The sequence below is a fragment of the Chelonoidis abingdonii genome, chromosome 16, assembly GCF_003597395.2.
Source record: "Chelonoidis abingdonii isolate Lonesome George chromosome 16, CheloAbing_2.0, whole genome shotgun sequence".
Classification (NCBI taxonomy): domain Eukaryota; kingdom Metazoa; phylum Chordata; order Testudines; family Testudinidae; genus Chelonoidis; species Chelonoidis abingdonii.
The window spans coordinates 13926907-13954844 of NC_133784.1; the positions used below are offsets into that span (position 1 = coordinate 13926907).

The 27938-nt window shown below is 47.1% G+C and overlaps 1 protein-coding gene and 2 pseudogenes across 1 annotated transcript; 2 read left to right on the forward strand and 1 right to left on the reverse strand.

The window, feature by feature from the left end:
• Positions 1-29: 29 nt before the first annotated feature.
• BLOC1S2 (biogenesis of lysosomal organelles complex 1 subunit 2) lies at positions 30-10907 on the forward strand. The gene is made up of 5 exons (XM_032778262.2): positions 30-194; positions 1703-1819; positions 5745-5864; positions 8624-8728; positions 9303-10907. Exons 1-5 carry the CDS (start codon positions 137-139, stop codon positions 9332-9334), a joined length of 432 nt encoding a protein of 143 aa, XP_032634153.1. The 5' UTR covers positions 30-136; the 3' UTR covers positions 9335-10907.
• Positions 10908-15493: 4586 nt separating this feature from the next.
• LOC116823579 (zona pellucida sperm-binding protein 4-like) lies at positions 15494-22264 on the reverse strand (annotated as a pseudogene).
• Positions 22265-22378: 114 nt separating this feature from the next.
• On the forward strand, positions 22379-25805 carry LOC116823580 (zona pellucida sperm-binding protein 4-like; annotated as a pseudogene).
• Positions 25806-27938: the final 2133 nt, after the last annotated feature.

Below are 27938 nucleotides of genomic sequence, written 5' to 3' on the forward strand. Positions count from 1 at the left end.
GACAGCTGTGTCTGTGCGCAAGCGCAATGCTACTGCGCCTGCGCCTGCGCAGTAGAGAGCAGGGGGGCCGCGCTGGGGGAGTTCGGGGGAACGCGGAAGTGGCTGGAATTTGTCTACTGGAGGGGGGCCTGTCGCTATGGCAACCGCCGCCGCTGCCGAGGGTCCGCCGGAGGCCCGAGTGCAAGTAGCCAAACGTAAGGGAGAGGCTGCGGGGAGCCTGAGACCCCGCCCCAAGCCGGGGGCCTGGAGCTGTGCCCTTCGGGTGCCGCGCTGCTAATGTGCCCCCACCTCCCAAGGGCCCAGCTGGCCTCTCGCTCCTGAGCGGGATCCCCGGCAGGCTGGGGCTGTTGCCCTAGGAGGGGTCTCAGGGTTCGGCCCCTGCCCCAGGAGATCCCGTAGAGTTGGGGTCTGGCCCCCCGCACACCCCAGGCTACGAGAGGGGCCGGCGCTCCCATCCTAAAGGGACCCGCACTTCTCCGTTGGCCTTAGTGGTTCCTGGAGCGGGAGCAGGGCGCCCCCAGATCTCTCAGTTTACCCATCACCTGTTGGAAGGTGTGAGCCAACCTGGTGGCATCGCTCTGTGGCCAAAAGACCAGGGTCTCCATCCCCTAACCAAGCAGGGATTGTTTCAACAGTGATGGGCTGCGGTGCTGGCTTGGCTGATGGTCCTTCACTAGGCTGAGTTAGTCTTATTCCCCACACACCCCACTGTCATACATAATGTTAAACCTTCCAGAAGTGGGTGATGGGGCCAGTCTTCTGTCACAGGCAGCTGGTGCTGTTTCTCTCTGTGTCTCACGTGTGATTTGCTGCAGTCTTTATTTGGTAAATATTCCTTGCTTACAATGACACTGAAATGAGAAAGATGGAGCATCAAGAGGGAGAGGAAAATGTCTTCACTTAGATGGGCAGCCTGTGGTTTTGTCATGAAAAGCTTTTCTAGGCTAATAAGATAATCAGTTCTTCACGGAAGGAACTGATGCTTACTAACCACTTATATAGCACGCAAATTATCATCACACTATTCCAAATATGAAGTAAGTCTGGTTCCCTGTTCCAAAATGCGTATTGCCTATGGGCTTGATCTTGCAGTATGCCAAGCTCTTCCAGGAGTGCTAAGTGCTCTCAACCCCTAGGTAAATCAGCTGGAGTTGTGGGTGCTTGAAGAAAACTACTCAGATGAAGCAGTGGAGAGATTATTTGTGGGAAGAACAGGAGGAATGTTACAAAGGGATTTGAAGGAGAAGAAAGAGTTTAGTGGACAGGACTGAGGGACTGTTGCAGCACCATCTGAAGGGGACATAGAGAACAGTTCTTAATCAGTGATCAAAGATGAAAAAAATGACAGTAGGCACAGCTAATAGAAATGATCAGACTCAAAGATCTTTCCTGAAATCATTGTCTTCGCATCATCTAATCTTTGCCAAGGTTAATTTTTGCCTTTGTAATAATAAGGGAGACCGGAGAGGCCTACCCCTGAAATAGATAAAATATTTATTGATTTAAAATCAAGCTGTTAAATCAACTTTATGCTATTTTACAGGTAACTATGTGGGTTAATTGTTTATTAATCTAAAGTGTACATCCTATGTTGAAAATAAATGTAGCAAAAAGATCTGTGCTGTTTTTACAATCTTGTGTGTACTTCAGTATTTGACTAACTTTCCCTTACCTCTGTACTGTTCATTTATAACCTGATTAGAGGATCCTGCTGTGGAGACAGCGGAGGAAGCTAAGGAACCAGCCGAAGCAGATATCAATGAGCTTTGTAAGGATATGTTTAACAAAATGGCCACTTACTTAACAGGTGAACTAACAGGTAAGGCAAACTATGAAACTAACAAACCTGGCTAGCATAGAGATAAACTGTTTAAAACAAGAAATATGCTGCTGAGTATTTTAGGGCTTGTCTACACAGGGACACTCAGGAAAAGAAATCCGAATTAATTGTGAATTAAAAGTCGATTAGTTAAACTACATTCAGCCCCTGCATGGGCAGAATTAAAGTGGCCTTAATATAATTTAGTGGTCTTATGTACACAAGCAATTAGACCATGGCAAACTGGGGTGTAAATCTGCCTTGCACTAGCCTGCCCCAATCTAACTGTCCACATGCACCCTGCTGATGTGCGTTAATGGTTCATTAATGTTCTTTGAGCTAGTCCCATTTCAAAGAGGACAAGATCAAAGTGCTCTAGTGAACTGTTAACACATGTCAGCTGTCAGCAGGGTCACACAGACAGTTAGATGTCTGCCACTTGGATCATGTGTTGAGACAGAACATCAGAGCATCTGAATGTAAAGCTAAAGAGGGCCCCAGATTGATGCGCCTTTTTATCTTTCAAAAAGTTTTTAGTGTGGTACCGAATCAGGTGAACTATTTCTTCTTCTGAGAGCTTGTCTGTATGAACACTTAAGTTGTGGCAAGATGAGGTGTAAATCAATTTCTCTGTAGCCTGCCATGCACTAAGTGCCTATGTGGACACTGCTGCCATGTGCTAAAAGTTCCCTAGTGTGCTTTAATCTATTCCCTAACTCTGTACGTGTATATGCTAAGATGTAGTTCCTACTGATGTAACTCACCGACTTAATAACTCCACCTCCACAAGAGGCATAGTGCTTAGCTCGATGTAGTTAGGTTGCTTACATCGACTGTTGCTGCCTTTCAAAAGCTTTCCGACAGTGCCCCATGCTGACAGTCAAATTGGTGCAAGCGCTCCTGGTGAGGACGTGCACTACCAACACAAGGAGCGTAGTGTGGACATGCAAAAGCAATTTAATTACTGTGGTGGCTGTATATCAACATAATTTAGGTCCATTTAATATTGTAATGTACACTGTTCTTAAGTGTCACCACAGACAAGCTCCCAGTAGGGAGAGAATAGATGAAGAGCAAGAGGGACCTATAAACATACTGCATCTTCATGACTGAACCAAAGCTGACTTTGGAACTGAGCTGGGCTGCCATTCTCCTGTGACAAGAATAACTTGCCTCCATAGGTGGGGGAAGTAAAGGCCATTTAATGGAACCACAGCTGTCCCCTTTAAGAACAGCAGGAAGCTGCAGCAAAGACTACCTGGGAAGGGCTCCTGCAGGGAAGACTGAAATCAAGGAGGTCACCCCAACTAGGAGTAGCCTACTAAGGCAGGAGACAGACCCAGACATCAGGGGAGTTTGGAAGTCAAAGATAAAAGGCTGAGCTCTAGCCAGGTAAAGCCTGAAAGTGGTCATCGAATGGGGACACAGCACCAGGAAAGAGGGCTGGGGATTCCCTAGCTAAGGGGAAGAGAGACACTGAACTGGGGTTGGGGCATGGAGTGCCAGTGTGTATTGAGGGGACTGAATAAATTGGACTCAAAAAGGGGAGTGCTTACATTACCTTTAGACTAGGGGTGTGGAGTTTATTTAAGAGGCCCCTGAAGCAGGAGGGACAGAGATAGGTGCCATGAAATGATCTTTGACCACAACGGGGTGCTCGGTTGGCACCTGACTCTGTTATAGGGATCTCTACAGCTGCTCCATGTTACTGAATGGAACAAGTGCTGTGTGTATGCAGCAGAGCCAACATCCCATGAAGCATGCTGAAATGGTTTACTGTTCTCATTAGCTGCAGCTGAGAGAATAGAAATTGCTGGTTCAGGGTGTTGGCTCTGTAGCACCGGCAACTTTATGTAAATTGCATTTGTGCTAAAGTTGTTAAGCCACAAATAGCCTGGTGGCATGTTTTTGGCAAGCCACCCATTTTGTCCAAAGTAGATCACATCAAGAACAAGACGACTTGTGGCACGTTAGAGACTAACAAATTTATTTCAGCATGAGCTTTCGTGAGCTACAGCTCACTTCTTCAGATGCATAGAATGGAACACACAAGACAGGAGATATTTATACATACAGAGAACATGAAAAGATGGAAGTATGCATACCAACAGGAAGAGTCTAATCAATTGAGACGAGCTATCATCAGCAGGGGGAAAAAAGCTTTTGAAGTGATAATTAAGATGACCCATAGAAGGTGTGAGGAGAACTTAACATAGGGAAATAGATTCAATTAGTGTAATGACCCAGCCATTCCCAGTCTCTGTTAAGGCCTGAGTTAATTGTGTCTAATTTGCATATTAATTCAAGTTCAGCAGTCTCTCTTTGGACTCTGTTTTTGAAGTTTTCATCTCAATTGATTAGACTCTTCCAGTTGGTATGCATACTTCCATCTTTTCATGATCTCTGTATGTATAAACATCTCCTGTCTGTGTGTTCCATTCTATGCATCCAAAGAAGTAAGCTGTAGCTCACGAAAGCTTACACTGAAATAAATTTGTTAGTCTCTAAAGTGCCACAAATACTCTTGTTCTTTTTGCAGATACAGACTAACACAGCTGCTACTCTGAAATATATCACATCACATCAGACTTTGAAAGAACCTGTGTCATTTCATACTGCCTGTGGCCCTGACTCAATAAGGCACTTAAACACCTCTGTCTATCTTAGGGACTTATCTGGCCCTCATTCCTGTAGTATCTGAGCACCTTACTATTTTTTTTTTGTATTTATCCTCCCAGGACTCATGTGAGGTTGGGTAGCTATTGTCCCCATTTTGCCACTAGGGAATTGAAACGTAGAGAGACTAAGGGCTGGTCTACACTAGGGGAGGGATCGATCTAAGATACACAACTTCAGCTACGTGAATAACGTAGCTGAAGTCGAAGTATCTTGGATCGAGTTACCTACCATCCTCACGGCGCGGGATCGATGTCTGCGGCTCCCCCTGTTGACTGCACTACCGCCGTTCATGTTAGTGGAGTTTCGGAGTCGACAGGAGCATGTTTGGGGATCGATATATCGCGTCTAGATGAGATGCAATATATCAATCCCCGAGAAATCAATTGCTACCTACCGATACAGCCGGTAGTGAAGATGTACCCTAAGAGACTCCTAATGTTGTTCAGGAAGTTCATGGTGGAGCAGGGACCCTGATTCCTTGAGTCCTAGGCTAATGCTCTAACTACTGGACCATCCTTCCTTTCTAATGGTACTCTGTTAATCAAAGCCTATATGTGAACCAACAGAGGTAGGGTTAACACAGAAGTCTTACCTCTTACGTTTTCCAACTTTTTTCAGCTTAACGTTTCTCTGATTATTTTTCTCTACAAAAATGGAAAACCCAAAACAGTGTAATGAGCTGGCGGGCGTCTTAAGCCCTGATCCTGCAGGCTGTTGCATTCAGGCTAGGGTAACCAGATAGCAACTGTGAAAAAATGGGACAGGGGTGGGGGGTAATAGATACATATATAAAAAAAAGTCCCCAAAAATGAGACCGTCCCTTTAAAAACGGGACATCTGGTCACCCTCATTCAGGCAGACCACCATCCCTATATGAAGCTCCGTTGACTTCTGTGGGGCTTTCTGTTCCTGCATGCAGTTCAACTTTCAGGATCAAGAACTTTAGCTTTGTAAATAGAAACTTTTGTCTGCCAGAATGATAGGAATTGTAGAAATGTATAAAATAAGCCCATGTGTTTTACTGAATATGCTACATATTTATTCTTGAATCCATCTGATATTCCCATCTGCAACATTTGCTCCCCTTGTTTTTAGGGAGCATCTTGCTAAGAGCCATATTATTGAATGAGATATTCTAAGCTATGTTCAGCTGTCACCTTGAACTCTTCAGCTCTGAACAGTGCGCACGTAGATTCCAAACTGCTAGTTGTTTTTATAGGGTGTAAATATTTTCTCTTTTCTTAAGCCACCAGTGAAGACTACAAACTCCTGGAAAACATGAACAAGCTGACTAGCTTGAAATATCTGGAAATGAAAGATATTGCTGTAAACATTAGTCGAAACCTGAAGGACCTAAATCAAAAATGTAAGTAAAAACGAGTCAGGAGTGACTCTAGTAAATGGATGTTACACAGTAAACGAAGCATCTGGGGGTCTATAGTTCATTAACTTTTGAAGGAGAGAAGACTCTGTAAAGGCTGTTTGTGCCTAGAATATGTGATAAGTATAGAGTAAGTTTCATTTGAAGCTGATGGTTAAATGAATGGAGCTCTCTGAATAGTACTAATCCTCCTCCCTTTGCTTTTGTATGGGAGATGAAGGATGGTTTTGTGATTAGTTTTGTGATTAGTTAGTAGAAGTGAAGCCAGGAGCCCTGGGTTGTATTCCCAGCTCGATCAGAGTCCCACTGTGGCATTGGGCAGGTTATTGTCTGATCCAACTTAGTCAGTGGAAAGACTCCACTAACTTTGAGGGAGAGTTTGTTCAAGTCCATAAGCTGTGTCCATCCCTGTCCCCATCTGTACATTAGGGACAATAATATTCATCTACATCAACAGTGGCATGGGGATAAAGAGGTTTAATCCACCAAAATACTTCGCCCTTCCTTAGTATTATTGTCTCAACTAGTTATTTCAGCTGCTTAGTTTATGCATAGGAGATGGTAAAGGAAAAAATGGAAGATGGGATTAGGTTAAATAGTGATTTGTAACCAAAAGGAAACTGAGTTCTAGCCATATTGGCACTTTGTGTCATCACTGTTAGTGCCCTACCAAATTTGTGGTCCATTTTGGTCCATTTCATGGGCGTAGGATTTTTATAATACTCAATTTCATGATTTCAGCTATTTAAATCTGAAATATCACAGTGTTGTAATTGTGGGGTTCTGACTCAAAAAGGAGTTGTGGGGGGGGTCACAAGGTTATTGGGGAGGGGGTACTGCTACCCTTACTTCTGCGCTGCTGCTGGCGGCGGTGCTGCCTTCAGAGCTGGGCAGCTGGAGAGCGTTGGCTTCTGGCTGGGAGCCCAGCTCTGAAAGCAGAGCCATCACCAGCAGCAGTGCAGAAGTAAGGATGGTATGGAATGGTATTACCACCCTTACTTCTGCACTGCTGCCTGCAGAGCTGGGCCCTCAGTCAGCAGCTGCCATTCTCCAGTCACCCAGCTCTGAAGGCAGCAGCACAGAAGTGAGGGTGGCATGGTTTGGCATTGCCATCCTTACTTCTGTGCTGCTGCTGGCAGGGCACTGCCTTCAGAGCTGGGCGACTGGCCAACAGCTGCTGCTCTCTGGCCACCCACCTCTGAAGGCAGCGGAGAAACAACGGTGGCAATACCATGATCCCCCCTAAAATAACCTTGTGACCCACCCACCCGCAACTCCCTTTTGGATCACAACCCCCAATCTGAGAAACTCTGATCTCCTCCATGAAATCAGTATATAGTTTAGGGTAAAAACACACAAAAGACCAGATTTCACAGTCTGTGACTCGTTTTTCATGGCCATGAATTTGGTAGGACCCTAATCATTGTGAATATCCTGGCCCAGGATCAGTGTTCCCTCTAATTTTTTACATCTATGTGCAGAATGAATTTTGTTACGTGCACCAATATGAGGTGATATATGACCCATCACCTCCATATTGGTGCACATAACAAAATTCATGTGGTGGGGGTGGGGCTGAGGGGTTTGGAATGTGGGAGGAGGCTCAGGGCTGGGGCACGTTGGGGGATGAGGGGTTCAGGAAGGGGCTCAGGGTAGGGCCAGAGGGTTGAAGTATGGGGGGTGAGACTAGGGATGAGGGGTTTGGGGTGCAGGCTGCCCAGGGACTATGGTTGGAAGAGAGAGGACTGCCCCCACCCCTCTCTCGCCACAGCGATTCATAGCCAGAGGAGAGGTGCTTCTCCCCGGCTGCGGCAGCTCCAGCGGGGCTGGGCTGGGCCAAGGCAGGGGCTCCTCTCCCCCAGCCATGGCAAACCCACACTGGGGCACCTCTCCACGCTGCAGCAAGTCCGCCCTGGGGCTGGCAGGGAGGGTCACCTCTCCCCGCCTCAGCCCTGAGCCCCTGCATGGGACTTAACAGGCAGCTGCGCAGCCACACATCTTAGAGGGAACTTAGCCCAGGATATGTACCTATCTACCTTTGGAGAGTCCTCATAATTTTTTTTTATTCAGTACCTGTTTCTGTAACAATGAAAGTTTCTTTCTAAGATTGGGATGACTTTCTAGGAAGTGTTAGTGGATCTTCAAAATCTGTGTTTGTGTAACTCTCAGTTATATACCTTCTCTCACAGATCTGGGTTATGTCAATGAAATGTACATGTGATCTTGTTTTCCAAACACCATAAAGCTTTGCAGTTCAACATCAGTGCAAATAATGAATCAATTCTGCCTGATTACTGCTGAAAGCTGGAGATGTGTACGATTTACTTGCAAAATTGGTGATAAACATTGCAGCTGTCTCTCTTGTATACCATTTTATAAAGCTATATACTATAGGTAATAAAATGCCTGTACAGAGAGTGAAGTAAATAGGTTCTTCTTTCATTCTCATAGCTGGACTACATAGTTAATATATTTGCTTTCAGCTGATTAGAACCTGATTAAGAATTTAGAAATACACTTGTATTGATTTAATTCTCACTGTATATCTTTTTTGGTGGCGAGTTTGAGAATAGTTAAATTTTTATTTTATACTTAAAAATCTCTCTTAGACACTTGTTCTTTTTGTTATCCGTAAAATATACTGACCAAACAATGTCCTGCAAAGCTCTTTGTTTCAGCTGTGAACTGTCCCCTCTCAGTGAATTAGTAAGAATTGATTGGTCCGGTTTTCCCCCTTTTTTAAGATGCTGGTCTTCAGCCGTATCTGGAACAAATCAACTTAATTGAAGAGCAAGTGGCAGCTCTTGAGCAGGCAGCCTACAAGCTGGATGCCTATTCGAAAAAGCTTGGTAACCCTGTTCCTGTATTGTTACTATTGAGCCGGATAGCCTATTGTACAATGTACACAGAAGAAGCCAGGAGTAATTTTCATAGAGATTTTAACTAGTCTGTGCTGGAACTCTGAAAATGCAGTATGTGATTGTTCTCCTTTCAGGAAAGTGGGTAATAGAAATATACTGGAAAGAGCAAGAAGTGTATTATAACTTGGGTATATTAGAAGTAGCAGGCTTTATGTGAAAGCTGATTATAATGGGAGTAGTGTTGCAATATAATTAACACCACTGATTCTGCAAGGCACTCGGGTATCTGGGGCTTAAAGATGCAGATAGATCCTCTTAAAAAGTTCACCTAAGTAGGTTATGTGCATAAATCCCATTGATTTCCATGGGAGTTAGGTACTGAGTGGTATTTTTAAAAGCAACCTGTTTGCAACTACAGGTGCCTAAATACCTTTGAAAAACTGTCCCAAGTCCCTCTTGTGACTCTGAAGTCAAGGGGAATCTAGAATACACGTCAGCTTACAGGATTGGATCCTTTAGTCCTCCTCTCAGTTCTAACAACCATTCTGTTTTGTTTCTGCAGAAGCAAAGTACAAAAAACTGGAGAAACGATGACATTCTACAACAAAAGGATGCTTTTTCCTAAGATACAAGAATTGGGTCATGACTCAGGTTGACTTTTCAAATTCTTAAGGTTTGAAGTGTACCAAACATACAAGCTGTTCTGGAAGAGCCGTGTAGCCAGGGGGATGCTTTGGCTAAGGACTTGAGCGTAGCAGATATCAGACTAGTAATGCTGCTGTGTGTCTGTTCCTTCTGAGGCTAGAAAACCTTCCCTTTTCTCAGAAGCCTGTTCTTTTACTGCCTCTATTATTGAGCTGGAGTCAAAAGTTGAAATCTACTCTGATCTCTTATGAGTTGCTGTAAAACAGTGTTCACCATAGGTCCATAGCTCCATAGGTCCTATGGCCTTGTAAAAAAAACTTCCTCCATAGCCTCCCACTACATTCTCCCCTACAGCTGTAGGACCTGAAATTCACCTTGTTCCAGTGCTTCCTTTTTCTCACTTAAAGCCGTGTGTCTAGCATAAATATTCTTTCCATCTGTACTGTCTAAAGATCTGTTTTCAGGGGTGTGAGCATTGTTTTGGAGCCTCTTAAATTTGTCTTAGTATCCAGATTTCCTGTTGAAAGGGGAATAATAGTTATAGCTTTACAGTTAAACTTTTCTCTATCGCAAATGTCTTGAAATTAACTCAGATTCTGTTTCTGAGAACTGGTTTCTCATGCTTTAGGCAAGTTTATCCTCTTAATGTAGCTGAGAACAGAAACATGTAACAGTCATTTTGATTTAGAGATCACAGGAGAAGATATTTAAGACCAATTCTGTACTTTGATGAGATTCTTTGGAAGTTAAGCTACATTTGGAAAAAGGCACTTATTCTGGAAGAAGTTGTTGACAGTTTATCCCAGAATAACTCCATATGTAGACAAGCCTTAAATAAATATGTAATGGGCTAGAAAAGCTAAGATCTTGCATTATAAAAACAAGTGGTGATTCATAATCAGTTTCATTGAGATATTTCCCAATACTAGGAGATTGCATCTTGTCTAAATGAGTTGTATAGACCTCCCTGCAAGTTATGGTACTTATCTGCCTTTTACTGATCTAAAAGTAAACTTTCAATGGATGGGACAATATTAATATTTACGGTGTCACTGCTACCTAGTGTGAGTACCAGATAGGAACCAAAGACTCATTATCTGAAAATAAGTGGCTACATTTGTAACAGTGGGATATGAACATTACAAGTAAAAGCCAGATCTGTCAATTCCTGAGTATTAGAGAGGTGGTATAGGAGGGCAGACTAAGCTTCAGGATAAAGAATGCCCACACAGATAATCAAAAGAGGCTAACTATAACAAACTTTCTACTACATTTATCAATTTCTTGTTGCACTTCTCCCCTTAGAATATTTGATCCTTGGTCTTCTACATGTACCCCATTAAGGAGAATTAAGTTGTATTCAGTTTATAACTAATCAGAGGGTTGTGGACTCAGCACAATTAGGTCTCAGGCCCTGGTGTGCTACTATAAGAGTATTTCCCATACGGAAAAGTGGACATTCACTTGTAGTTATTACAGATGGATTTCTTTATATATGATTAAAGAAAAAGGCGATTCTTAATCTTGAGCATATTTTATTTTTTTTAAATAAACTTACAGCTTAGGAACTGAATGCTGAAGTTTGCCCTGAAGGTGTTTCAGGCTGAGGGAGAACTTGCTTTCTGGATGAAGAGTGAGGAGCAGTAGTGGAAGCTTGCTCTCTAACTTTGCAGAGCTAAAATTTGTTATAGCAGCACTGTAAATGAAAGCGTACATACCCTAGAAAGCATGTGGACAAAGGGGATCCACTGGGTATAGTGTACTTAGATTTTCAGAAAGCCTTTGACAAGGTCCCTCGCCAAAGGCTCTTAAGCAACATAATCTATCATGGGATAAGAGAGAAGGTCCTCTCATGGATTGGTAACTGGTTAAAAAGATAGGAAACAAAGGGTAGGAATACATGGTGAGTTTTCAGAATGGAGAGAGGTAAATAGCAGTGTCCCCCAGGGGTCTGTGCTGGGCCCAGTCCTATTTAACATTCATAGGTGATCTAGCTGGCAAAATTTGCAGATGATACAAAACTAGTCAAGATAGTTAAGTCCCAGGCAGACTGTGTAGAGCTACAAAAAGGATCTATCAAAACTGGGTGACTGGACAACAAAATGACAGATGAAATTCAGTGTTGATAAATGCAAAGTAATGCACAAGATTGTTTTCTAAACTATACATATAAAAATGGGATCTAAATTAGCTGTTACCACTCAAGAAAGATCTTGGAGTCATTGTGGATAGTTCTCTGAAAACATCCACTCAATGTGCAGTAGTGGTCAAAAAAGCAAACAATGTTGGGAATCACTAAGAAATGATAGCGAAGACAAAATATATTGCTTCTACATAAATCCCTGTTATGTCCACATCTTGAATACTGCATGCAGATGTGGTCACCCCATCTCAAAAAAAAGATATTGGAATTGGAAAAGGTTCAGAAAATGGCAACAAATGAATAGGGGTATGGAGCAACTTCCATATGAGGAGAGAGAAAGACTGGGGCTTTTAAGCTTGGAAAAGTGATGATGGGGGAGGGGGAAATATGATCAAAGTCTATAAAATCATGACTAGTGTGGAGGAAGTATGTAAGGAAGTGCTGTTTACTCCTCTAACACATGAACTAGGGGTCACCAAATGAAATAGGCAGCAGGTTTAAAACAAAAGGAAGCCCCCCCCCCACCCCCCAAAAGAAAACAGAGTCAACCTGTAGAATTCCTTGCCAGAGGATGTTGTGAAGGTCAAAACTAACAGGATTCCAAAAAAAAAAAAAAAGCCACCCCCTACACACTAAATAAGTTAATGGAGGATAGGTCCACCAGTGACTATTAGCCAGGATGGGCTGGGATGGTGTCCCTAGCCTTAGTTTGCCAGAAGTTGGAACTAGGAGACAGGGGATGCATCACTTGTTAACTAGCTGTTCTGTTCATTCCCTCTGGGGCACCTGGCATTGGCCACTGTTGGAAGACCAGATACTGGGCTAGATAGACCTTTGGTCTGAGCCAGTATGGCCATTCTTACACACAGCTGGGGTTTTGAGCAAGTCCTTGTTCTGTCGAAAAAGTTCAGTTTTTTGAGATAAGGGAATAGAGAGCTTCTGCAACACCCTTTGTTCTAGCCTACTCCCTCAGCAAAATACAAAGTAGAGCTGAAGTGTAAGTGTCTTTCAAAGGAAAGAGTTGGTTTAAAAAAACAAAACACCACCCACATATCACTCAACTATTTAGCCAGTTTCCCAAAACTTGACAGTTTGGGGAATCTTTCCCCTTTAAGCTGCATACATTTTACAGTCATTAACATTATAGTATTGTCCCCCCATATGGAAGAAGGAAGCCATCTTGTGTTTAGCAGGGAAGAGTGTTCTCATTGCTTTTCTGTCAGCAGGTAGGCCCAGAAAACACACCAATATGCAGTTTGACAGTTTTCTATAATAGCAGGATGTAGATGCTCTTATTTTTAAAGGCATTTCTTCTTAAATACTCCTGCAGTTTTCCTCTGATAGGAAAACTTCAGTTTTCCTTGATCTAGAATCCTGTTTTGCCCTCACTGCTTTGAGATCTGCTGTATCCTACTAACTCCAGTGAAGTGGTAGAGCCAGACTCTTCTGATGTTCTTACAGCTCCAGGGGGGCTTTGTGGCTTATGCCCACTGAGAGTCTGGACTACTGAAACTGCAATTTAAGTAATCCAATTTTAGGCTTAGCCTGATTATCTTCACTGATCTATTTCTTTGTCTTCTCTTACAGTTCTTGAGAACCCCACAGAGAGGGTGCCATCTTTGGCCCTGAGCCCAGCTGAGCTCTTACAGCTCAGCAGCTGTAAGACAGCCAGTACTCCTGTTGAAAGTCTAACTGGTCATTAACTGCTCAGGAAGTGTTTGCAAGTAATATGCCACTCCTTTGAGGCAGGGAGGAGAACTCATTTGGCTGATGGCCTGGGGCTGAAAGGTCACAGCAAGCTGTCCCCAGAGAGAAGTATTCCTCATTCTGCAGCAACTGTTACTCATCTTTCGGCATGGGGTGACCTTAGTCCCAGTAGGCTGTTGGTAGTCCAAATGCGAGTGTAGCACTCCGCCTCTTGAGCTTCATGCTCTTGTGGTGTAGTAATTGTACAACTACCACCACTGCTAGAGACACACCGCTCCCTGTCACCCTGCCAGGAGAAAGCTGAAGGTTAATACTGGCCTCTGCTGAGAGAAGGACTGGGAAAGGTTACTGCTACTGACTGATTTCACAGTTGCCCAGGGCTCCCACAAGGCCTGTCAGGCTGCCATGAAAGACTGCTTGAGGGAGCCATGCAGTAGCAATCTGAGGGCACTGTAACTGAAGCAGTGTCCCTTGTAGCAGGAGGGGAAGAACTGAAGGTTTCATTTTTTTAGTGGAGACAGATCCTGTCAATTGAAGAGTTTCTGGGGCAGAAAGTGGTGTTTTGTTTTTAAAGCCCAAAGCAAAGGGAGCCCATGCCCACACACAAGGGGGTACAGATGCCCCTGCTTATATGCTAAGTACATCAGCAAGGCAGGCATCATTAGTCCAGAGGCAGAAGGCTACAGCCAGGTGAAGCCAGACAAGGCAATCTGTTCAGAATGCTGACAAGGCAGCAGGTGTTCCACCACTTTGTGTAGTTGGGTGCTAAGAGTGGCCTTGGTCATGCACCAGATTGGAGACCATTCTAATGTGCATTGAGAGGGAAATTTCAGGTACCAGGAAGGAGGGGAAAAAAACCCCCAAACATAAGCCACACTTGCTCTCTCAAAGACTACACATTGGTATCTCAATTCAGTCGAGAACTAGACCTTGCTTGCCCCACTCCAGCAGTAACTGCCTCCCAGCTGACCAGACACACCCAGAGATGGCAGATATGTCTGAAGTGTTTATTGCAATGTAATTTCAAGCTGCATTTCTTCATACACTACATTGTGGAGACAAGTATCATGAACAGGGCTCCTGCAAGTGCTACACCAGCAACAGCTAGCACCCCGGGTGCTCCAGCAGTCATGGGCAGTCCTGTTAGAGAGATGAAGAGTATAACTACACAGGCAAGCAGGGGAATGGGAGAACTGAAGCCCTTTGTTTCAAATTAGGCCACACCCATATTGAGGAAGGAGCTACATGGGCATCATGATTTTAGGTGGAGAGGAGAGTTGTTTCCCACCAAATATTAAGCTAGTGTATATTAGCCATTTGATGCCTCACTCTTGCAGATTCCCTTGGAAGTCCAGAACCTTTAGCCTGTGCTTACATCCGAAAGGGGATCGTTCTCCTCAATGGTTTGATAGCTAGAACATCTCTGGAAAATTTGGCCTCCTTCCCAGTGGTGATAGGCCTTTCATCTTCTCAAGTCTAACATATTGAGGCAAACAGCAGGATGCTGAATCCTGTTGACTTCTACTTTATCACTACAAAAAAGTGATAATCAGTGGTTCTATTTTCCTCCTGTTGGTAATACCCCACTTTAATTGAATGGTCTCATTAGAGCTGACCTCCCCCCCCACACACACACATGGTAAGGCAACTCCCGTCTTGTCATAATTGTGTGCATGTGCACACATGTATTTTCCACTCCATGTGTCTGATGAAGTGGATTTTAGCCCACGAAAGCTTATGCCCAAATAAATTTGTTAGGCTAAGGTGCCACAAGTACTCCTCATTGTTAAGTCAGGAGATTATACTAGATCAGATCCCAGTGTCCAAGGCCTGGTTTACGCTGGAGGGGTGTCAGAGTAAGATACGCAACTTCAGCTACGGTATTCCCGTAGCTGAAATTGTGTATCTTATTCTGACTTGCCTTCCATCTTCATGGTGCGGGATCGATGACCGTGGCTCCCCCATCAACTCTGCTACCGCCGCTTGCTCCACTGGAGTTCGAGTCAACGGGGAGCACGGTTGGGGAAATCGATATATCACATCTTGATGAGACACCATATAGCGATCCCCAGTAAATCGATCGCTACCCGCCAATATGGTGGGTAGTCCGGATGTACCCCAATTTAAGAAGGGACAGGGGATAATCTAGTTTGACATTAAAAGGGACATGTTTAGATATTGGAGCCTGTGTTATTCCTGACGAAGTGTCTTTACGTAATATGCAACAAATTGCTATTCAAAGTGGTTTTGAACCTGAACTATAGTTCTGTCTATGGTCCATCCCTGATTTTAATTAAAATAACCTACATCTAAACAGAGGGAATATGAGAGCTAGATACTTGATTAGTATGAACCCCTTTCATTGCCATGTTAGTGACCAAAATGAGCAGCAATTGCAGTTTTTAATTTTGAGGCCCGCCTGACGCTACCATAATCTGAATTGGGGTTGCAGTTGACATTTCAAGTGTTCTAGGAGCCAACAAAGCCACCTGAGAGTTTTCACCATCTCTTCCCAAGGGGATGAGAGGTGAATGGGGTAAAGATCAATCCCCCACCTTGGTATTGGTCCAAGTTAAGACACCTAGGGATGGAGGTTCTAGACTCAGAGGCTTACAACTGGCAGGTTGGCCAGTGCAAGCACATCAGTGCCAGGCAGGGAGCAGTGCATCTTGGTGCTCATCTGAGCCCAAGGTGATGTCATGTCCCGATAACTGATGCAGCTCTGGCAGTGTTGTTTATGGCTGCACCCAAGCTCCCTTGTAAAGAGACCAAGTGCTAGGAGTGGTCAGGTCCATGGTACTCATGAAAGCTCTGCACAGCATCATTCTTTTCTACACCATCCTGGAGAAGAAACACAGCCCCCCTGCTGGTGATGGGGGAAAGGCCAGTCTCTGGGTGATGCTCAGAGCTCCTTCTACCCCCTGAGAGAGACACATGAGGAACATGTTTTAGATTCAAAACAGTATTGCCCCAGAGTGACCTGTTCCCATCATCCCAGAGACTGTCAGACAGTACAAGTTAGCATCCCCTACAGCAAAGATTGCAATGCACAGCCCTACTCCCCCATTCTCCAGTAAAGATCAACTTGTGTCCAGGCTTTGAAGGAGGTGGCTGCATTGATCTGATCTTAAGAATGCAGTGCCTAGCAAAAAGTAGTGACATTTGCACTGCATGGAAGTCTCATCTGCTGCACCCTCAGAGGGTGCTAGCCACGATCACTGCCATTTGAAAGGATGAAGTGTCATCAACCCTAATAGTCCTAAAGTCATGCCAGGCCCAAATCACAACTGACCCCAAAAATAGAGTTTTGGCAGGTCTGTGCAACTCCTGCCTACTGGAAGAGCCTTGTGTACAGCCCAATGGCCACTTGCCTCCTGAAAGAGCAGCCAGGCATCACCAGCCCCCAGTGGTTGTTCTAGATCCACTATTGAGTACAGGAGTCCTGGCAGCAGCCCTTATCCCTGCACCCTAGAGAGCAGAACTAGGATACTTACTGGCTCCAGCAGGGCAGGAGATGGTGCAGGACTCCAGCCTGGAGGGCAAGCACACGGAGGCACTGCAGTGCAGGTACACCTAGAGGAAAGACAGGTGTTAGGAATCAGGCTCTTGCAGTTCACTATAGGAGTAGTGCTGCAGGGGTTCTCCAAACAGACTAGGGGCTGTTGTACCCCAGCACTTCACTCCCCAAAGCTTCTGGGAGCACACCCAGTAGGTGAACACCCCCTGGGAGGGAGCCCAGCAGTCTGGCCCCCTGCTCTCCCACACTAAGGGAAAGGAAATTCAGTGTCAAGTCAGACAAGTCTGGATTGTGTTTAGACTGTTACAGCCACCCACTCTGGAGAAGGGCAAGAAAAAGAACCAATGGGTTAGAAATATAGTGTACATCCCAATGGGAATGGGAGCAGCTAATGCACTTGGAAGAGCTCCCTGAAAGGCAGCTATTGGCAAACACAGAGCAGGTGGTTAGGAGAGGGATTGCAGAAGAGTTTCTCCCTGACATGTCACATCTACAGAGCAAAGCAGTAGTCAGAGGTCTCAGTGTGAGCTAAGAGGTGGGGACAGCACCACATACTTCAACTAGTGGGACAACAGCACCCAAGTCCAATTTACAAATCAGTCCTTAAGTTGGTTCAGTCTATTTGATACCGAACAGTCAAGGCAATTTGGTCAAGACTCCCACTACCATAAAGCAGCTGCTAGCATCTCAAGTGCCAGGAACATTTTCCTCCACATACTAGTTTAAAGCTCTAGAGATGGTTCTCAACCTGCAGCCCAGTCAGCACAGAGCTGCAGCCCACATGACATCCTCAGGGCCATACAGGTAGTATCGGATGCAGGTAAATAGGCTGAGAACCACAGCTCTAGAATGAGCAGCATCTGACATTTATTCCTATGCCAAAGACTGACCTGGCCTCGGGTGTCTTGAGGTGTCACAAATGTGAAGTATTTACTGACTGAGGAGAATGCTATGCTAGAGCATACTTCCTGCAGTGGGTGGGGAAGCATGCTCTAGCATAACATTCTCCTCAGTCAGTAAATACTTCACATTTGTGACACCTCAAGACACCCGAGGCCAGGTCAGTCTTTGGCATAGGAATAAGTGACTGCCCCAGTCCCAATGAAGAACTTAGAAAGTGGGTTCAGGTGACCAGTCCCATAGTTTCTAACTCCAAGTCCTGTGATCTCACTGGGCAACCGACCCCGAAACAAGGCTGTAGGGCAAGAGTTTTTCTACACCCAATCAGGGTTAAAGATTAGTTTTAAAGGCTTTTCCACATGGCCTGCCACCCTGCCATTTATAAAGAGCATCAGAGGCTCTATTTGAGCCACTTCTTCCCAGACTTTAGGAAGAGTGTCCCAGTCTAGCTGCAACATCACTTCTCCCTAGTCACCAGCTACAGAACCCCGGTTGGCCATTAGCTGGTTATGATTCATCTGAGGTGTTTGCTTCATGAATGGTCAAAGCCCCCCCTTCTGCTCATCTGAGGACCTGGTGGGTGAGGTCTCATGTCCACTCTGAGCAGCTCACAAGAGGCTGGGCTGCTGTTCCAATGGAGCAGAGCTACATCAGCAGACTAGAGCATTGAAGAGAAGCCATACCGGCCATGTGAGTGCCCGCTGGGAGGCAGACTCCATGAAGGTGAAGGTGCTGACGATGAAGCGCTGGTGGTGAGATGGGAACTGTAGCCATGAGGCGGCTTCCAAAGGCACCAGCTGGGTACGGTAGTTATCTCCTGCATACGGGCACCTAGGAATGGTCAAGGGGGAAGCAGCTGAGAGATGGTGCCCTGCACTCCCAGGCCCAAATAGAGACTCCTTACCCTGGACCCCCAGTCACTCACCCATCCACCAGGATAGGCTACTGTGGCTGCTGCTGAGGGTTGGTGCTTGGGGTGGCCCAGCAGTGGTGCAGGACCAGAACCAGATCTGAGTCAGTTCTCTACAGGATCCGGACCTCCACATAGATGGGATCCCGCAGAACCTTCACCACAGGGTAATCTCAATCTGCATAGTAGGAGCCATAGTTCTGCTCTGGAACAGAGATAAGCACAGAGGGGTCACTGCAGGTCAGCATGAGATGCATGCAGAGAAACTTAGAGCATCATACAGGGCTGACACCCACAGGCTGTTCAGGGGGGCCTGGACTCCCAGCTCAGGGGGCAGTGTTCCCACTGTGCTAGATTTAGCCCACAATGCAGGAGCAGGGCTGCCTTTCCATACACTGAGGACAGATACAGCTCACTTCTGGCTGAGAGAGAGGTTAATTGCATCCTAAATCAAAGTGAAAAATGGTAATCAAGTGACAGCCTTATGTCCCCCACCCTCCCTAGATCATTCCACAGGGTCTTAAGGCCTCCTCTGAGCTGGAGGGGCAGCTGAACCAGAGACCAGATTCTTGCACTAAGAGGTAAGAATGAGCCCCTGCTCCCCCCACAGCACTCACCAAGGAGCTCTCCTACCTGTGGCAATGCGTAGCTCCAGCATCAGGGGGCCAGGCTGGGACACAGCAGGGGGTGGGGGCAAGGTGAAGACCTGGACACTCAAGGGGAGGAAGTTTCTACTGATGGAGTAGCTGCAGCGGACATGTAACCTAGTGGTGAAAGTGCCAAGAAGATGAGAGATCAAGGCCAGGCAAGCAGTGCAGAGGGGAAGGGCACCAGAGGGGGTGGGGAGGTATGAACCCCACAGGGGAAGGCACAGGGTTCAGGGGAGATGAATTGCCCCATTAGGGGCACCTGGAGAAGAGGCAATTAAGGATTAGTCCCATTTGGGGAGAAACCAGCATGTGGTTCCTATAGATGAGGGACTACAGGGCAATAGGGAAGGACTGAGGAGAGCTGCCACAGGGAGTTCTACTTTGGGATTGGCTCCATGGAGACAGAGCAGCTGGGTTTCCAGGCAGGTGCCAGGGGAGCCATAGAAACTGCCAAGAGGAGGCTCCCCAGCAGGAAGCCTCACGAGGAATCAGACTTCCAAAAAGGAGTGGATGGTGAAGTCCTGGGAAAGACACCTGTGGGCAGGCAAAGGTAGGAAGTGGAAGGTCTTGTAAGGAGACAGTGTTAGCTGCTTGACCCCAGGGTTCCTGGGCTGGAAGCCAGAGTAGAGGGTGGGCCTGGTTCCCTTCCCATCCCCAGGAGAGGAGATAGGAAAATGTCCAACAGGGGGCAGAGTAAATGATTACAGAACCCAGGCTGGGGCAGGAGACCCAACACAGGGACAGATGCTTTCGCATGTCAGACTCCTATACCAGAAGGAGTGAGTACGAAGGACCTGACCAGAGGCTGGAATCCTGAACAGAGGCTGAATGTGGAGTTGCTACAATGCCAGGCCTGGCTGCAGAGGGACATGCTGGCTGGTGAGTTCACTCCATTTCCTCCCTGCACCCCAGCCCAGGAAAGGGTTACAAATGAATATCCCCCTTTATTGACTTGCTTCATGCTTGCCCCCATTCACCTTACACCTCATGGTGAGTCTTTCCCCAATGAGCAGGGTTCTGGGGAGAGTCACTCACTGTGCAGTGTCTGGCACCTGCCATGTAACGGCTTTCCGGAGGAACAGCTGGCCCTGAACCACTCCCATGCTATTGCTATGAGCTGAGCAGGGCTCACATGACAGAGGCAGCTCTGGAGATGCAGGGCAGAGATACCAGCCCCAGGAGTTACCTGAAAGTGCTGTCCCGGGTGATGGAGCCCAGACTCCAGGTTCTCACATCCCGGTCTACCACCAGCTCATTCTCATACACACCCTGGTCTCCAGCCATCTGCAAGGAGAGAGCGGTCACTTATTTTATTTAGAGTGTGCATAGTCATCTAGCCAAGCAATCATCAGAGGGGTAGCTGTGTTAGTCTGGATCTGTAAAAAGCAACAAGAGCCCTGTGGCATCTTATAGACTAACAGCTGAATTGGAGCATAAGCTTTCGTGGGTGAATACCCACTTTGTCAGACACGTGCCTTTTAGCCAAGCAATGGAATCTTCAGCAGCGTGATGCAGTTCTTCTAGCCCACTGCTGAACCTAGTCAGCAGGAATTCATTGACAATGTGCATCATCATCTGTGTTGCACTGCAGCTGCACAAAGGGCTGTCACAAAGGCCCCAGCAATACTGGTTGGCTGCACAGAGACCTTGCCTGGTCCAAAACCTGTTCAACAGGTACCACTGGCAACGGGGCAGGTCAAAACCAGGTGGGCAGATTGTGGGGTCAGCAAAGAGGGACTGATTGGGGATTATAACAGATATCCATTCCTCTCAGAGTGTTTCTGCCCTAACATCCTGGTGTGGCGGATGAAACCATAATGGGCAATGTGAGGGCAAACATGCAGCTGGTGGTTTAAAAGGTCATTGTGCAGCAGCAGGCTTAGTTGGCACATACTTTCTCCAGTAACTTAGCAGTGGCAACCTCTCATCTGATATAAGGATGAGCAATATTGCTCAGAACTGGAAGCCAGCAGACTGGAGTCAGACAGAGTGCCAGAGGGGATACACATGGTGGCATGTAACTGCATATCCACCGATTTGGTGGATAACAATTTACTCCAAATTGGGGCACAGTGCTCTGTGCTGAATACAGCAGTCACTGACTACCGGCTTTGACTCTTGCAGGGCCAGGCTTGAGCAGGGTTTGTCATTGCATCAGTCTCAGAAAGGGACCTGCCAGTGCACCTTGTTCTGATCTGAACCCCCTTCTACTCCTGCTAAGTGACCCCATCCTGGCCTTCCCCAGCTCAACTCTTACCTGGAAAGTGGTGCCACAAGCAGAGAGTGGGAACCGGAACAGAACAAAGGCGTTGTTCTGCCCCACAGGGACACAGCCAGCTCCGCGCCCACTGGCCAGACGCACCGTGTCCAGGATCAGGGGAGGCAGAGTCACAGCCCGAGAGACTGCGAGGGAGAACTGGCCATCTGGAGTGCACTGCACTGTCACTGGAAGGGAGCCAAGGACGGGTCAGGGTCACCCTACCACCTAGGCTAGCCAGTCTCAGGACACTGGAGAGGAAGCCAGCAGCTGGTCCTGGAGCTGGATAAGAACACACCATATTCTACTGCACCCCTCCAGGGCACCCCAAAGAGCACAGGCTGGCACTGCAAGGGACCCTAGCAGCATGAAGCTCATGGTGGAGCTGCAATGGCCATGAGGCATATGCTGTGGATTCCAGGCCATTGGCTGGGGCTGTTATTGACATGGCTGAAGCACTCAGCCCTCAGTCTGAGCTGGATGGAAAGTGTTGCACATGGCCTTGATACCTCACACTAACTAGCCCAGCACCCAGCTGTCTGCAGGGTTGGGTATGTGGAAACCCCACTCTGCTTTGATGCCAGGTATCTCAGACATTGCCCCCCACACGTGGGACCATTACAGTCAGCTCTGGACAATTCATGTGCACAGAAACTCACCTGTATTGCCATAGTAACAAGGCTTCACCCTATCACTGGGGTTGTAGCAACAGCCTTGTTCCTCACAGTCTCCCTGGGTGATGGGTGGGGAGGCACAGGGCAGCCTGTCCTGGCTCTGGAGTAAGTAAAAAGGCGGTTATAGTCTTTTTATTTGTTTTTTTTCCTTTATGTGCAAATGTGTAGTTTGCTGGAAATATTTTAAATTGTATTTTTCCTGGATAAGGCTGTTTATCCATTGGTTATAAGCTAAATGACCCTGTAATATTTCATCTTGATTATAGAGACAATTTTTATGTTTTTTCTTTCTTTTTATTAAAAGTTTGCCTTTTAAGACCTGTTTGATTTTTTTCCTAGTTAAGGCTCAAGGGGATTGAGTCTGTACTCACCAGGGAACTGGTGGGGGAGAAGGGTCTTCCAGGGTAACCTAGGGAGGGAAATGGTTTATTCCCCTTTGTTGTGAGACTCAAGGAATCTGAGTCTTGGGGTCCCCAGGGAAGGTTTTTGGGGGACAGAGTGTACCAGACACTGGAATTTCTGGTTGGTGGCAGCACTACAAAATCTAAGCTGGTAATTAAGCTTAGAGAAATTCATGCTAGTATGTCATTTTCTGGACTCTAAGGTTCAGATTTGGGAAAGAATACTATGACAATGCCCCACTCAGGCTTGTTGGCTCTCTGCTAGGTTACACATCCGCTGCAGCTACTCTATCAGTGGGAACTTCCTCCCCCTGAGTGTCAAGGTCTTCACTCTGCCTCCACCCCCTGCTGTGTCCCAGCCTGGGCCGCTGGTGCTGGAGCTGTGCATAGCCACAGGTAGGAAAGCTCTGTGCAGGGTTCACACAGACGTCTTGGGGCAGGATTTGGGTCTCAGTTGGAGGGGAGCTAAATACTGTGTGGGATGGGAGGGTTGGGGACATGAGATTCTAGCTTGGCAGTGGAGACATGGGACAAGGCTGTGACTGACCTATTCAGGCTGATCAATGATGTGTTTAGATTTAAACTAACCTCTCTCTCAGCCGGAAGTGAGCTGTATATGTCCTCAGTGTATGGAAAGGCAGCCCTGCTCCTGCATTGTGGGCTAGATCTAGCACAGTAGGAACACTGCCCCCTGAGCTGGGAGTCCAGGCCCCCCTGAACAGCCTGTGGGTGTCAGCCCTGTATGATGCTCTAAGTTTCTCTACATGCATCTCATGCTGACCTGCAGTGACCACTCTGTGCTTATCTCTGTTCCAGAGCAGAACTATGGCTCCTACTATGCAGATCGAGATTACCCTGTGGTGAAGGTTCTGCGGGATCCCATCTATGTGGAGGTCCAGATCCTGCAGAGAACTGACCCAGATCTGGTTCTGGTCCTGCACCACTGCTGGGCCACCCCCAGCAGCAGCCACAATGGCCTATCCTGGTGGATGGGTGAGTGACTGGGGGTCTGGGGAGAAGGGGTCTCTATTTGGGCCTGGGGAGTGCAGGGCACCATCTCTCAGCTGCTCCCCTTATTCCCAGGTGCCCATACACAGGAGATAACTACCACACCCAGCTGGTGCCTATGGGAGCTGCCTCGGGACTGCCGTTTCCATCTCACCACCAGCACCTTCACCTTCTTGGAGTCTGCCTCCCAGCAGGCACTCACAGGCCCAGTATGACCTCCCTTCTATTCCAGTAGGGCTGATCAGTCTCTGATGTGATCAGTACTCTCTAGCACTCTGCATGCTTGCACCATGTCTGTCACATTGGGCCTGCTCCACAAGTCTTTTTCCCCCTTCTGTGTTGCTAGTCTCTCATCAGGGAATAGGTGTAGGGCAAATCTTAGGCTGACTAAGATTCTTCATCTTCCTGACCTCCATGATGCTGCTCACTGCCCAGCCCCTCCAGTGCTCCTACACTAACAGGCCACTCACCCTACAGGTTCAGGTCCTGAGTTCTTGGACCCTGTAATCTGGAGTGTAGCTTCACTCCCCTGTAAGCAAAGGCAGGGGGCATGTCAAGAAGGGCCTGTCCAACCTGAGCTGTGATCTCCAGCTCTGTACCCTCTCTCTCTGTCTCCTGGGTGTACCTGCACTGCAGCGCCTCAGTGTGCCAGCTGTCCAGGCTGAAGCCCTGCACCCTCTCCTGCTCTGCTGTAGCCCGTGAGTATCACCACAGTCCAAGCAAGGGGATAGGAAGAAGAGAGAGCAGGTGGGATGGCTGCCAGGAGTCATGGACATATCTGATCAGCCATGAGCATAAATCCATCCAGCTGGGTGACAAATGGGCTTCCTGCTCAACAAAGGGGAGTAGCTTCCAACTCACCCTGCTGCTTGCACAGCACAGTCACCTCTCTGAACAAACCAATGCGGAGTTCTCCACTCCATTTGGAATAGGGGCTCACTTCCCCTCTCCCTTCAGCAGGAGTGGCTGATAATGCAGCTCTCTTTCTCTGGCTTTGCCCTGAAGTGGCACTAGATGCTGAAGGGAGCTGGGCTGATGCTCTGCTACAGCAGATGCCCCACTGACTGGCTTTCCTCAGACATGGGGTGATGGAAGCATGGATGCTCCTTGGTTAACAGGACTTCCAGACTTGTCTGCTCTGTAGCTAAATAGCTGTTGTCTGTCATAGGGGGCAGGAGAAGCTCTGAGCAGCATCTTCAAGATGGGCTTTCCCATGTCACCAGCCAGGGGCCTGTGCTTCTCCTCCAGGCCAGGCTGAAGAGGGAAGTGTTTCCAGAACTTGGTGAGTTCAGCCTAGTATCCTTTGTAAAAGCCTTACAACTTAGCTGTGGGGGAGCTCCCTATGGCAGGGACCTCTTGTTCCAAGAGATCTTCCAGTCAAGGCCACCCTGGGCTGACCCTACAGTGGTAGGGCACCAAGCCAGTGTGAGGCTAGTTCAGTCATTGACCTGCCAGTTGTAAGGATAACAAGGAGACAGGAGTGAATTCCCTGAACTACCTCTCCAACCTGGCTGGCTTACTTGGGTTTACAACCCTATGGCATCGGCTAGTAGTAATATTTAATTGCTGATCCTCATCCTGCTGTGGCCATGGGTTTAGGGGCTGCCTTCCCTCCAAGTCCATCGCTGGGCATGCATCCCTCTGACTCTCCTAGCCTGAATAACTGCTCTAGAGGCATCCCAATTAGAAGCCTGTGGGAAATGCCCAACCCTGTGTTCTGAGCACACTGGTATCACATTGCCACCAGAGAAGGCTGGCCCATGACAGCATGGCCTAGAGAGGCAAGACTGTGGGGGCATGCAGAGCTGCTACTGACTCTTCTGCTGGAGGAACCACTGGTTGCACTAACCCATCCAATCTGCAGTGAATATGTCCTGTTGGCAAGGGGTTAAGACAATAACCCACTCTCAGTTCTCAAGCTGGGAAGGACTCTGGATTTATGAGAGAGAACTGGTCTCAGTACAGCATAGTGCTGGTAACTACTATATAATAGGTGGAGTCTGACTGGGAAAGCTCGAGGAGGAAATGATGGTTTGACAAATAGTGGAGCAAAATGGGAATCTGATCAGGACTCTAAAGGGACTTGCCTGCTCCAGACTGAGCTTGCTCTCTTTGTACAGGGTCACCAAGGAGCACTGGAGCAGCCTGGATCTTGCCCTTAGCTGGGGTGATGCTGATGGGGACATTGTGTGTGTGGCAGTCATGTGGGGGAGATGGAGAAATGCAGCCTGTGAGATCAGCATGATACAATAAACACTATTGCAAGCATGCTTCCTGGGCTGGGGCTGTGTGGCCTGGCCCCGGGGGAAGCAGGGGAAACCACTTCTGGGCTTGGTACAAGCAGAGTGATGGTACTAGAATGCAGAGTCCATCTATGTCCCCTGGGCAGAGCTACCATCCTGTCCATCTACCACCTGTGTATGTAGTGGGTGCTAGCTGGGAGCAGGACACTAGCTTTCCTCACCAGCTGTCTTGCTAGTCAGTATTAGTGCTTCTCTTCAGCTGCCCCCTCTGAGCACCCAGCACATGTGACCTGGGCGTCTCAAAGCCAAACAGCAGCTAGGCACCAATAGACTCAAGACTGCTGAGGAGGGGAAAAGCCCTCTAACTTATCAGCTGACTGATTTTAATAATAGGAAGAGTACTGCTGCCCATGTCTCTTTGCTGCAGCAGGGTAGCGCATAAGAACAGCCATACTGGGTCAGACCAAAGGTTCATCTAGTCCAGTTTCCTGTCTTCCAACAGGGGCCAATGCCAGGTGCCCCAGAGAGAGTGAACAGAACAGGTAATATCAAGTTATCCGTCCCCTGTCACCCATTCCCAGCTTCTGGCAAACAGGCAAGGGACCACCCTTGCCCATTGTGGTTATTAGCCACTGATGGACCTATCCTCCATGAACATATCTAGTTCACTTTTTTTTTTTTTTTTGGTGACACATGTTATCTTGGCCTTCACAACAGGCCCTGGCAAAGAGTTCCACCAGTTGACTGCACTTGTAAATACCTTGTTTTTTTAAACTGATGCCTATTTAATTTCATGTGGTGATCAACTAGTTCTGTTGTTATAAGGTAAATAACATTTCCATTATTCCCTTCTCCATTACCAGTCATATTTTAATATAATCATATCTTACCCTTAGCTGTTCTTTCCCCCCACCCCCAGCTATTAAAGAGCCAGTCTACTGTCTCATCTTTCACCTGACTGGTCCATACCCCTAATCACTTTTGTGTCCTTCTCTGCACCCTTTTTTCAAATAGGGCAAATCTGTGCATGTCATTTCATTAGAAGAGAGTTCATCTAGTCCACCCCTGCTCAAAAAGGACCAATTACCAGCTAAATCATCCAGCCAGGGCTTTGTCAAGCTGGGCTTAAAACCAATAAGCATGGAGATCCACTACCTCCCTAAGTAACCCATTCCAGTTGCTGCTTCACCTCCACCATCCCAGTGAAAAAGACTTTTCTAGTAGCAAAGAGTCCTGTGGCACCTTATAGACTAACAGACGTTTTGGAGCATGAGCTTTCATGGGTGTGACATGCATCTGACAAAGTGGGTATTCACTCAACGAAAGCTCATGCTCCAAAACGTCTGTTAGTCTATAAGTTGCCACAGGATTCTTTGCTGCTTTTACAGATCCAGACTAACACAGCTACCCCTCTGACAGGAGCGAAAAAAAAAACCCCACTAATATCCAACCTAGACCTCCCCACTGCAACTTGAGACCATTGCTCCTTGTTCTGTTATCTGCCACCACTGAGAACAGCTGAGCTTCATCCTTTTTGGAACCCCCCTTCTGGTAGTTGAAGGCTGCTATCAAATGCCCCCTCACTCTTCTCTTCTGCAGATTAAATAAGTCCAGTTCCCTCAGCCTCTCCACGTAAAGACAGGACAAACCCAAAGGGTGCATATATCTTTCTCCCCCCACATCTATAGAACACCTGTTAAAATGAAGTCTCTAAGGCAGGAGGAGATCAAAGTGTGCAATACAAGCCTTTCCCAGTTGCCTCTGGAAGGAGGGGGGATGGAGAGGCAGAGTGGTGCTGGTGGAGATTGCATCCAGTGATTATTCTGAGGGATTTGCTTTGTGTGTGTGTGTGTGTTTCTCTCTCTCTCTGTATTTTCCTCCTCCATCTTTTTTTGTGGTGTATTTGTCTTCCACGAAGCTTGAGCTGATCAACAGAACATCCAGTTTCTCTCTGGCACTTGTCCTGATTGGCTGGAGGACTTGGGGAAATCTTTAGGTAGATCTCTTCTTAGGCAATCCTGGGGCTTCATTTCACCACCCCATTTTTAGCTCTCACTTTGGGGAATCAGAAGGATGCAGCTCCACATTCACTAGGAGCAAAATAACTCCCCTCCCTAATTCTGTCCTTGACACTGGGCTATCA

Excerpts from the sequence above, each read along its gene's own strand:
- BLOC1S2 (XM_032778262.2), top strand. The coding sequence starts at position 137 with ATGGCAACCGCCGCCGCTGCCGAGGGTCCGCCGGAGGCCCGAGTGCAA. Across the intron at positions 195-1,702 it reads CCGAGTGCAAGTAGCCAAAC|AGGATCCTGCTGTGGAGACA; the intron begins GTAAGGGAGAGG and ends TAACCTGATTAG. Across the intron at positions 5,865-8,623 it reads GAAGGACCTAAATCAAAAAT|ATGCTGGTCTTCAGCCGTAT; the intron begins GTAAGTAAAAAC and ends CCCTTTTTTAAG.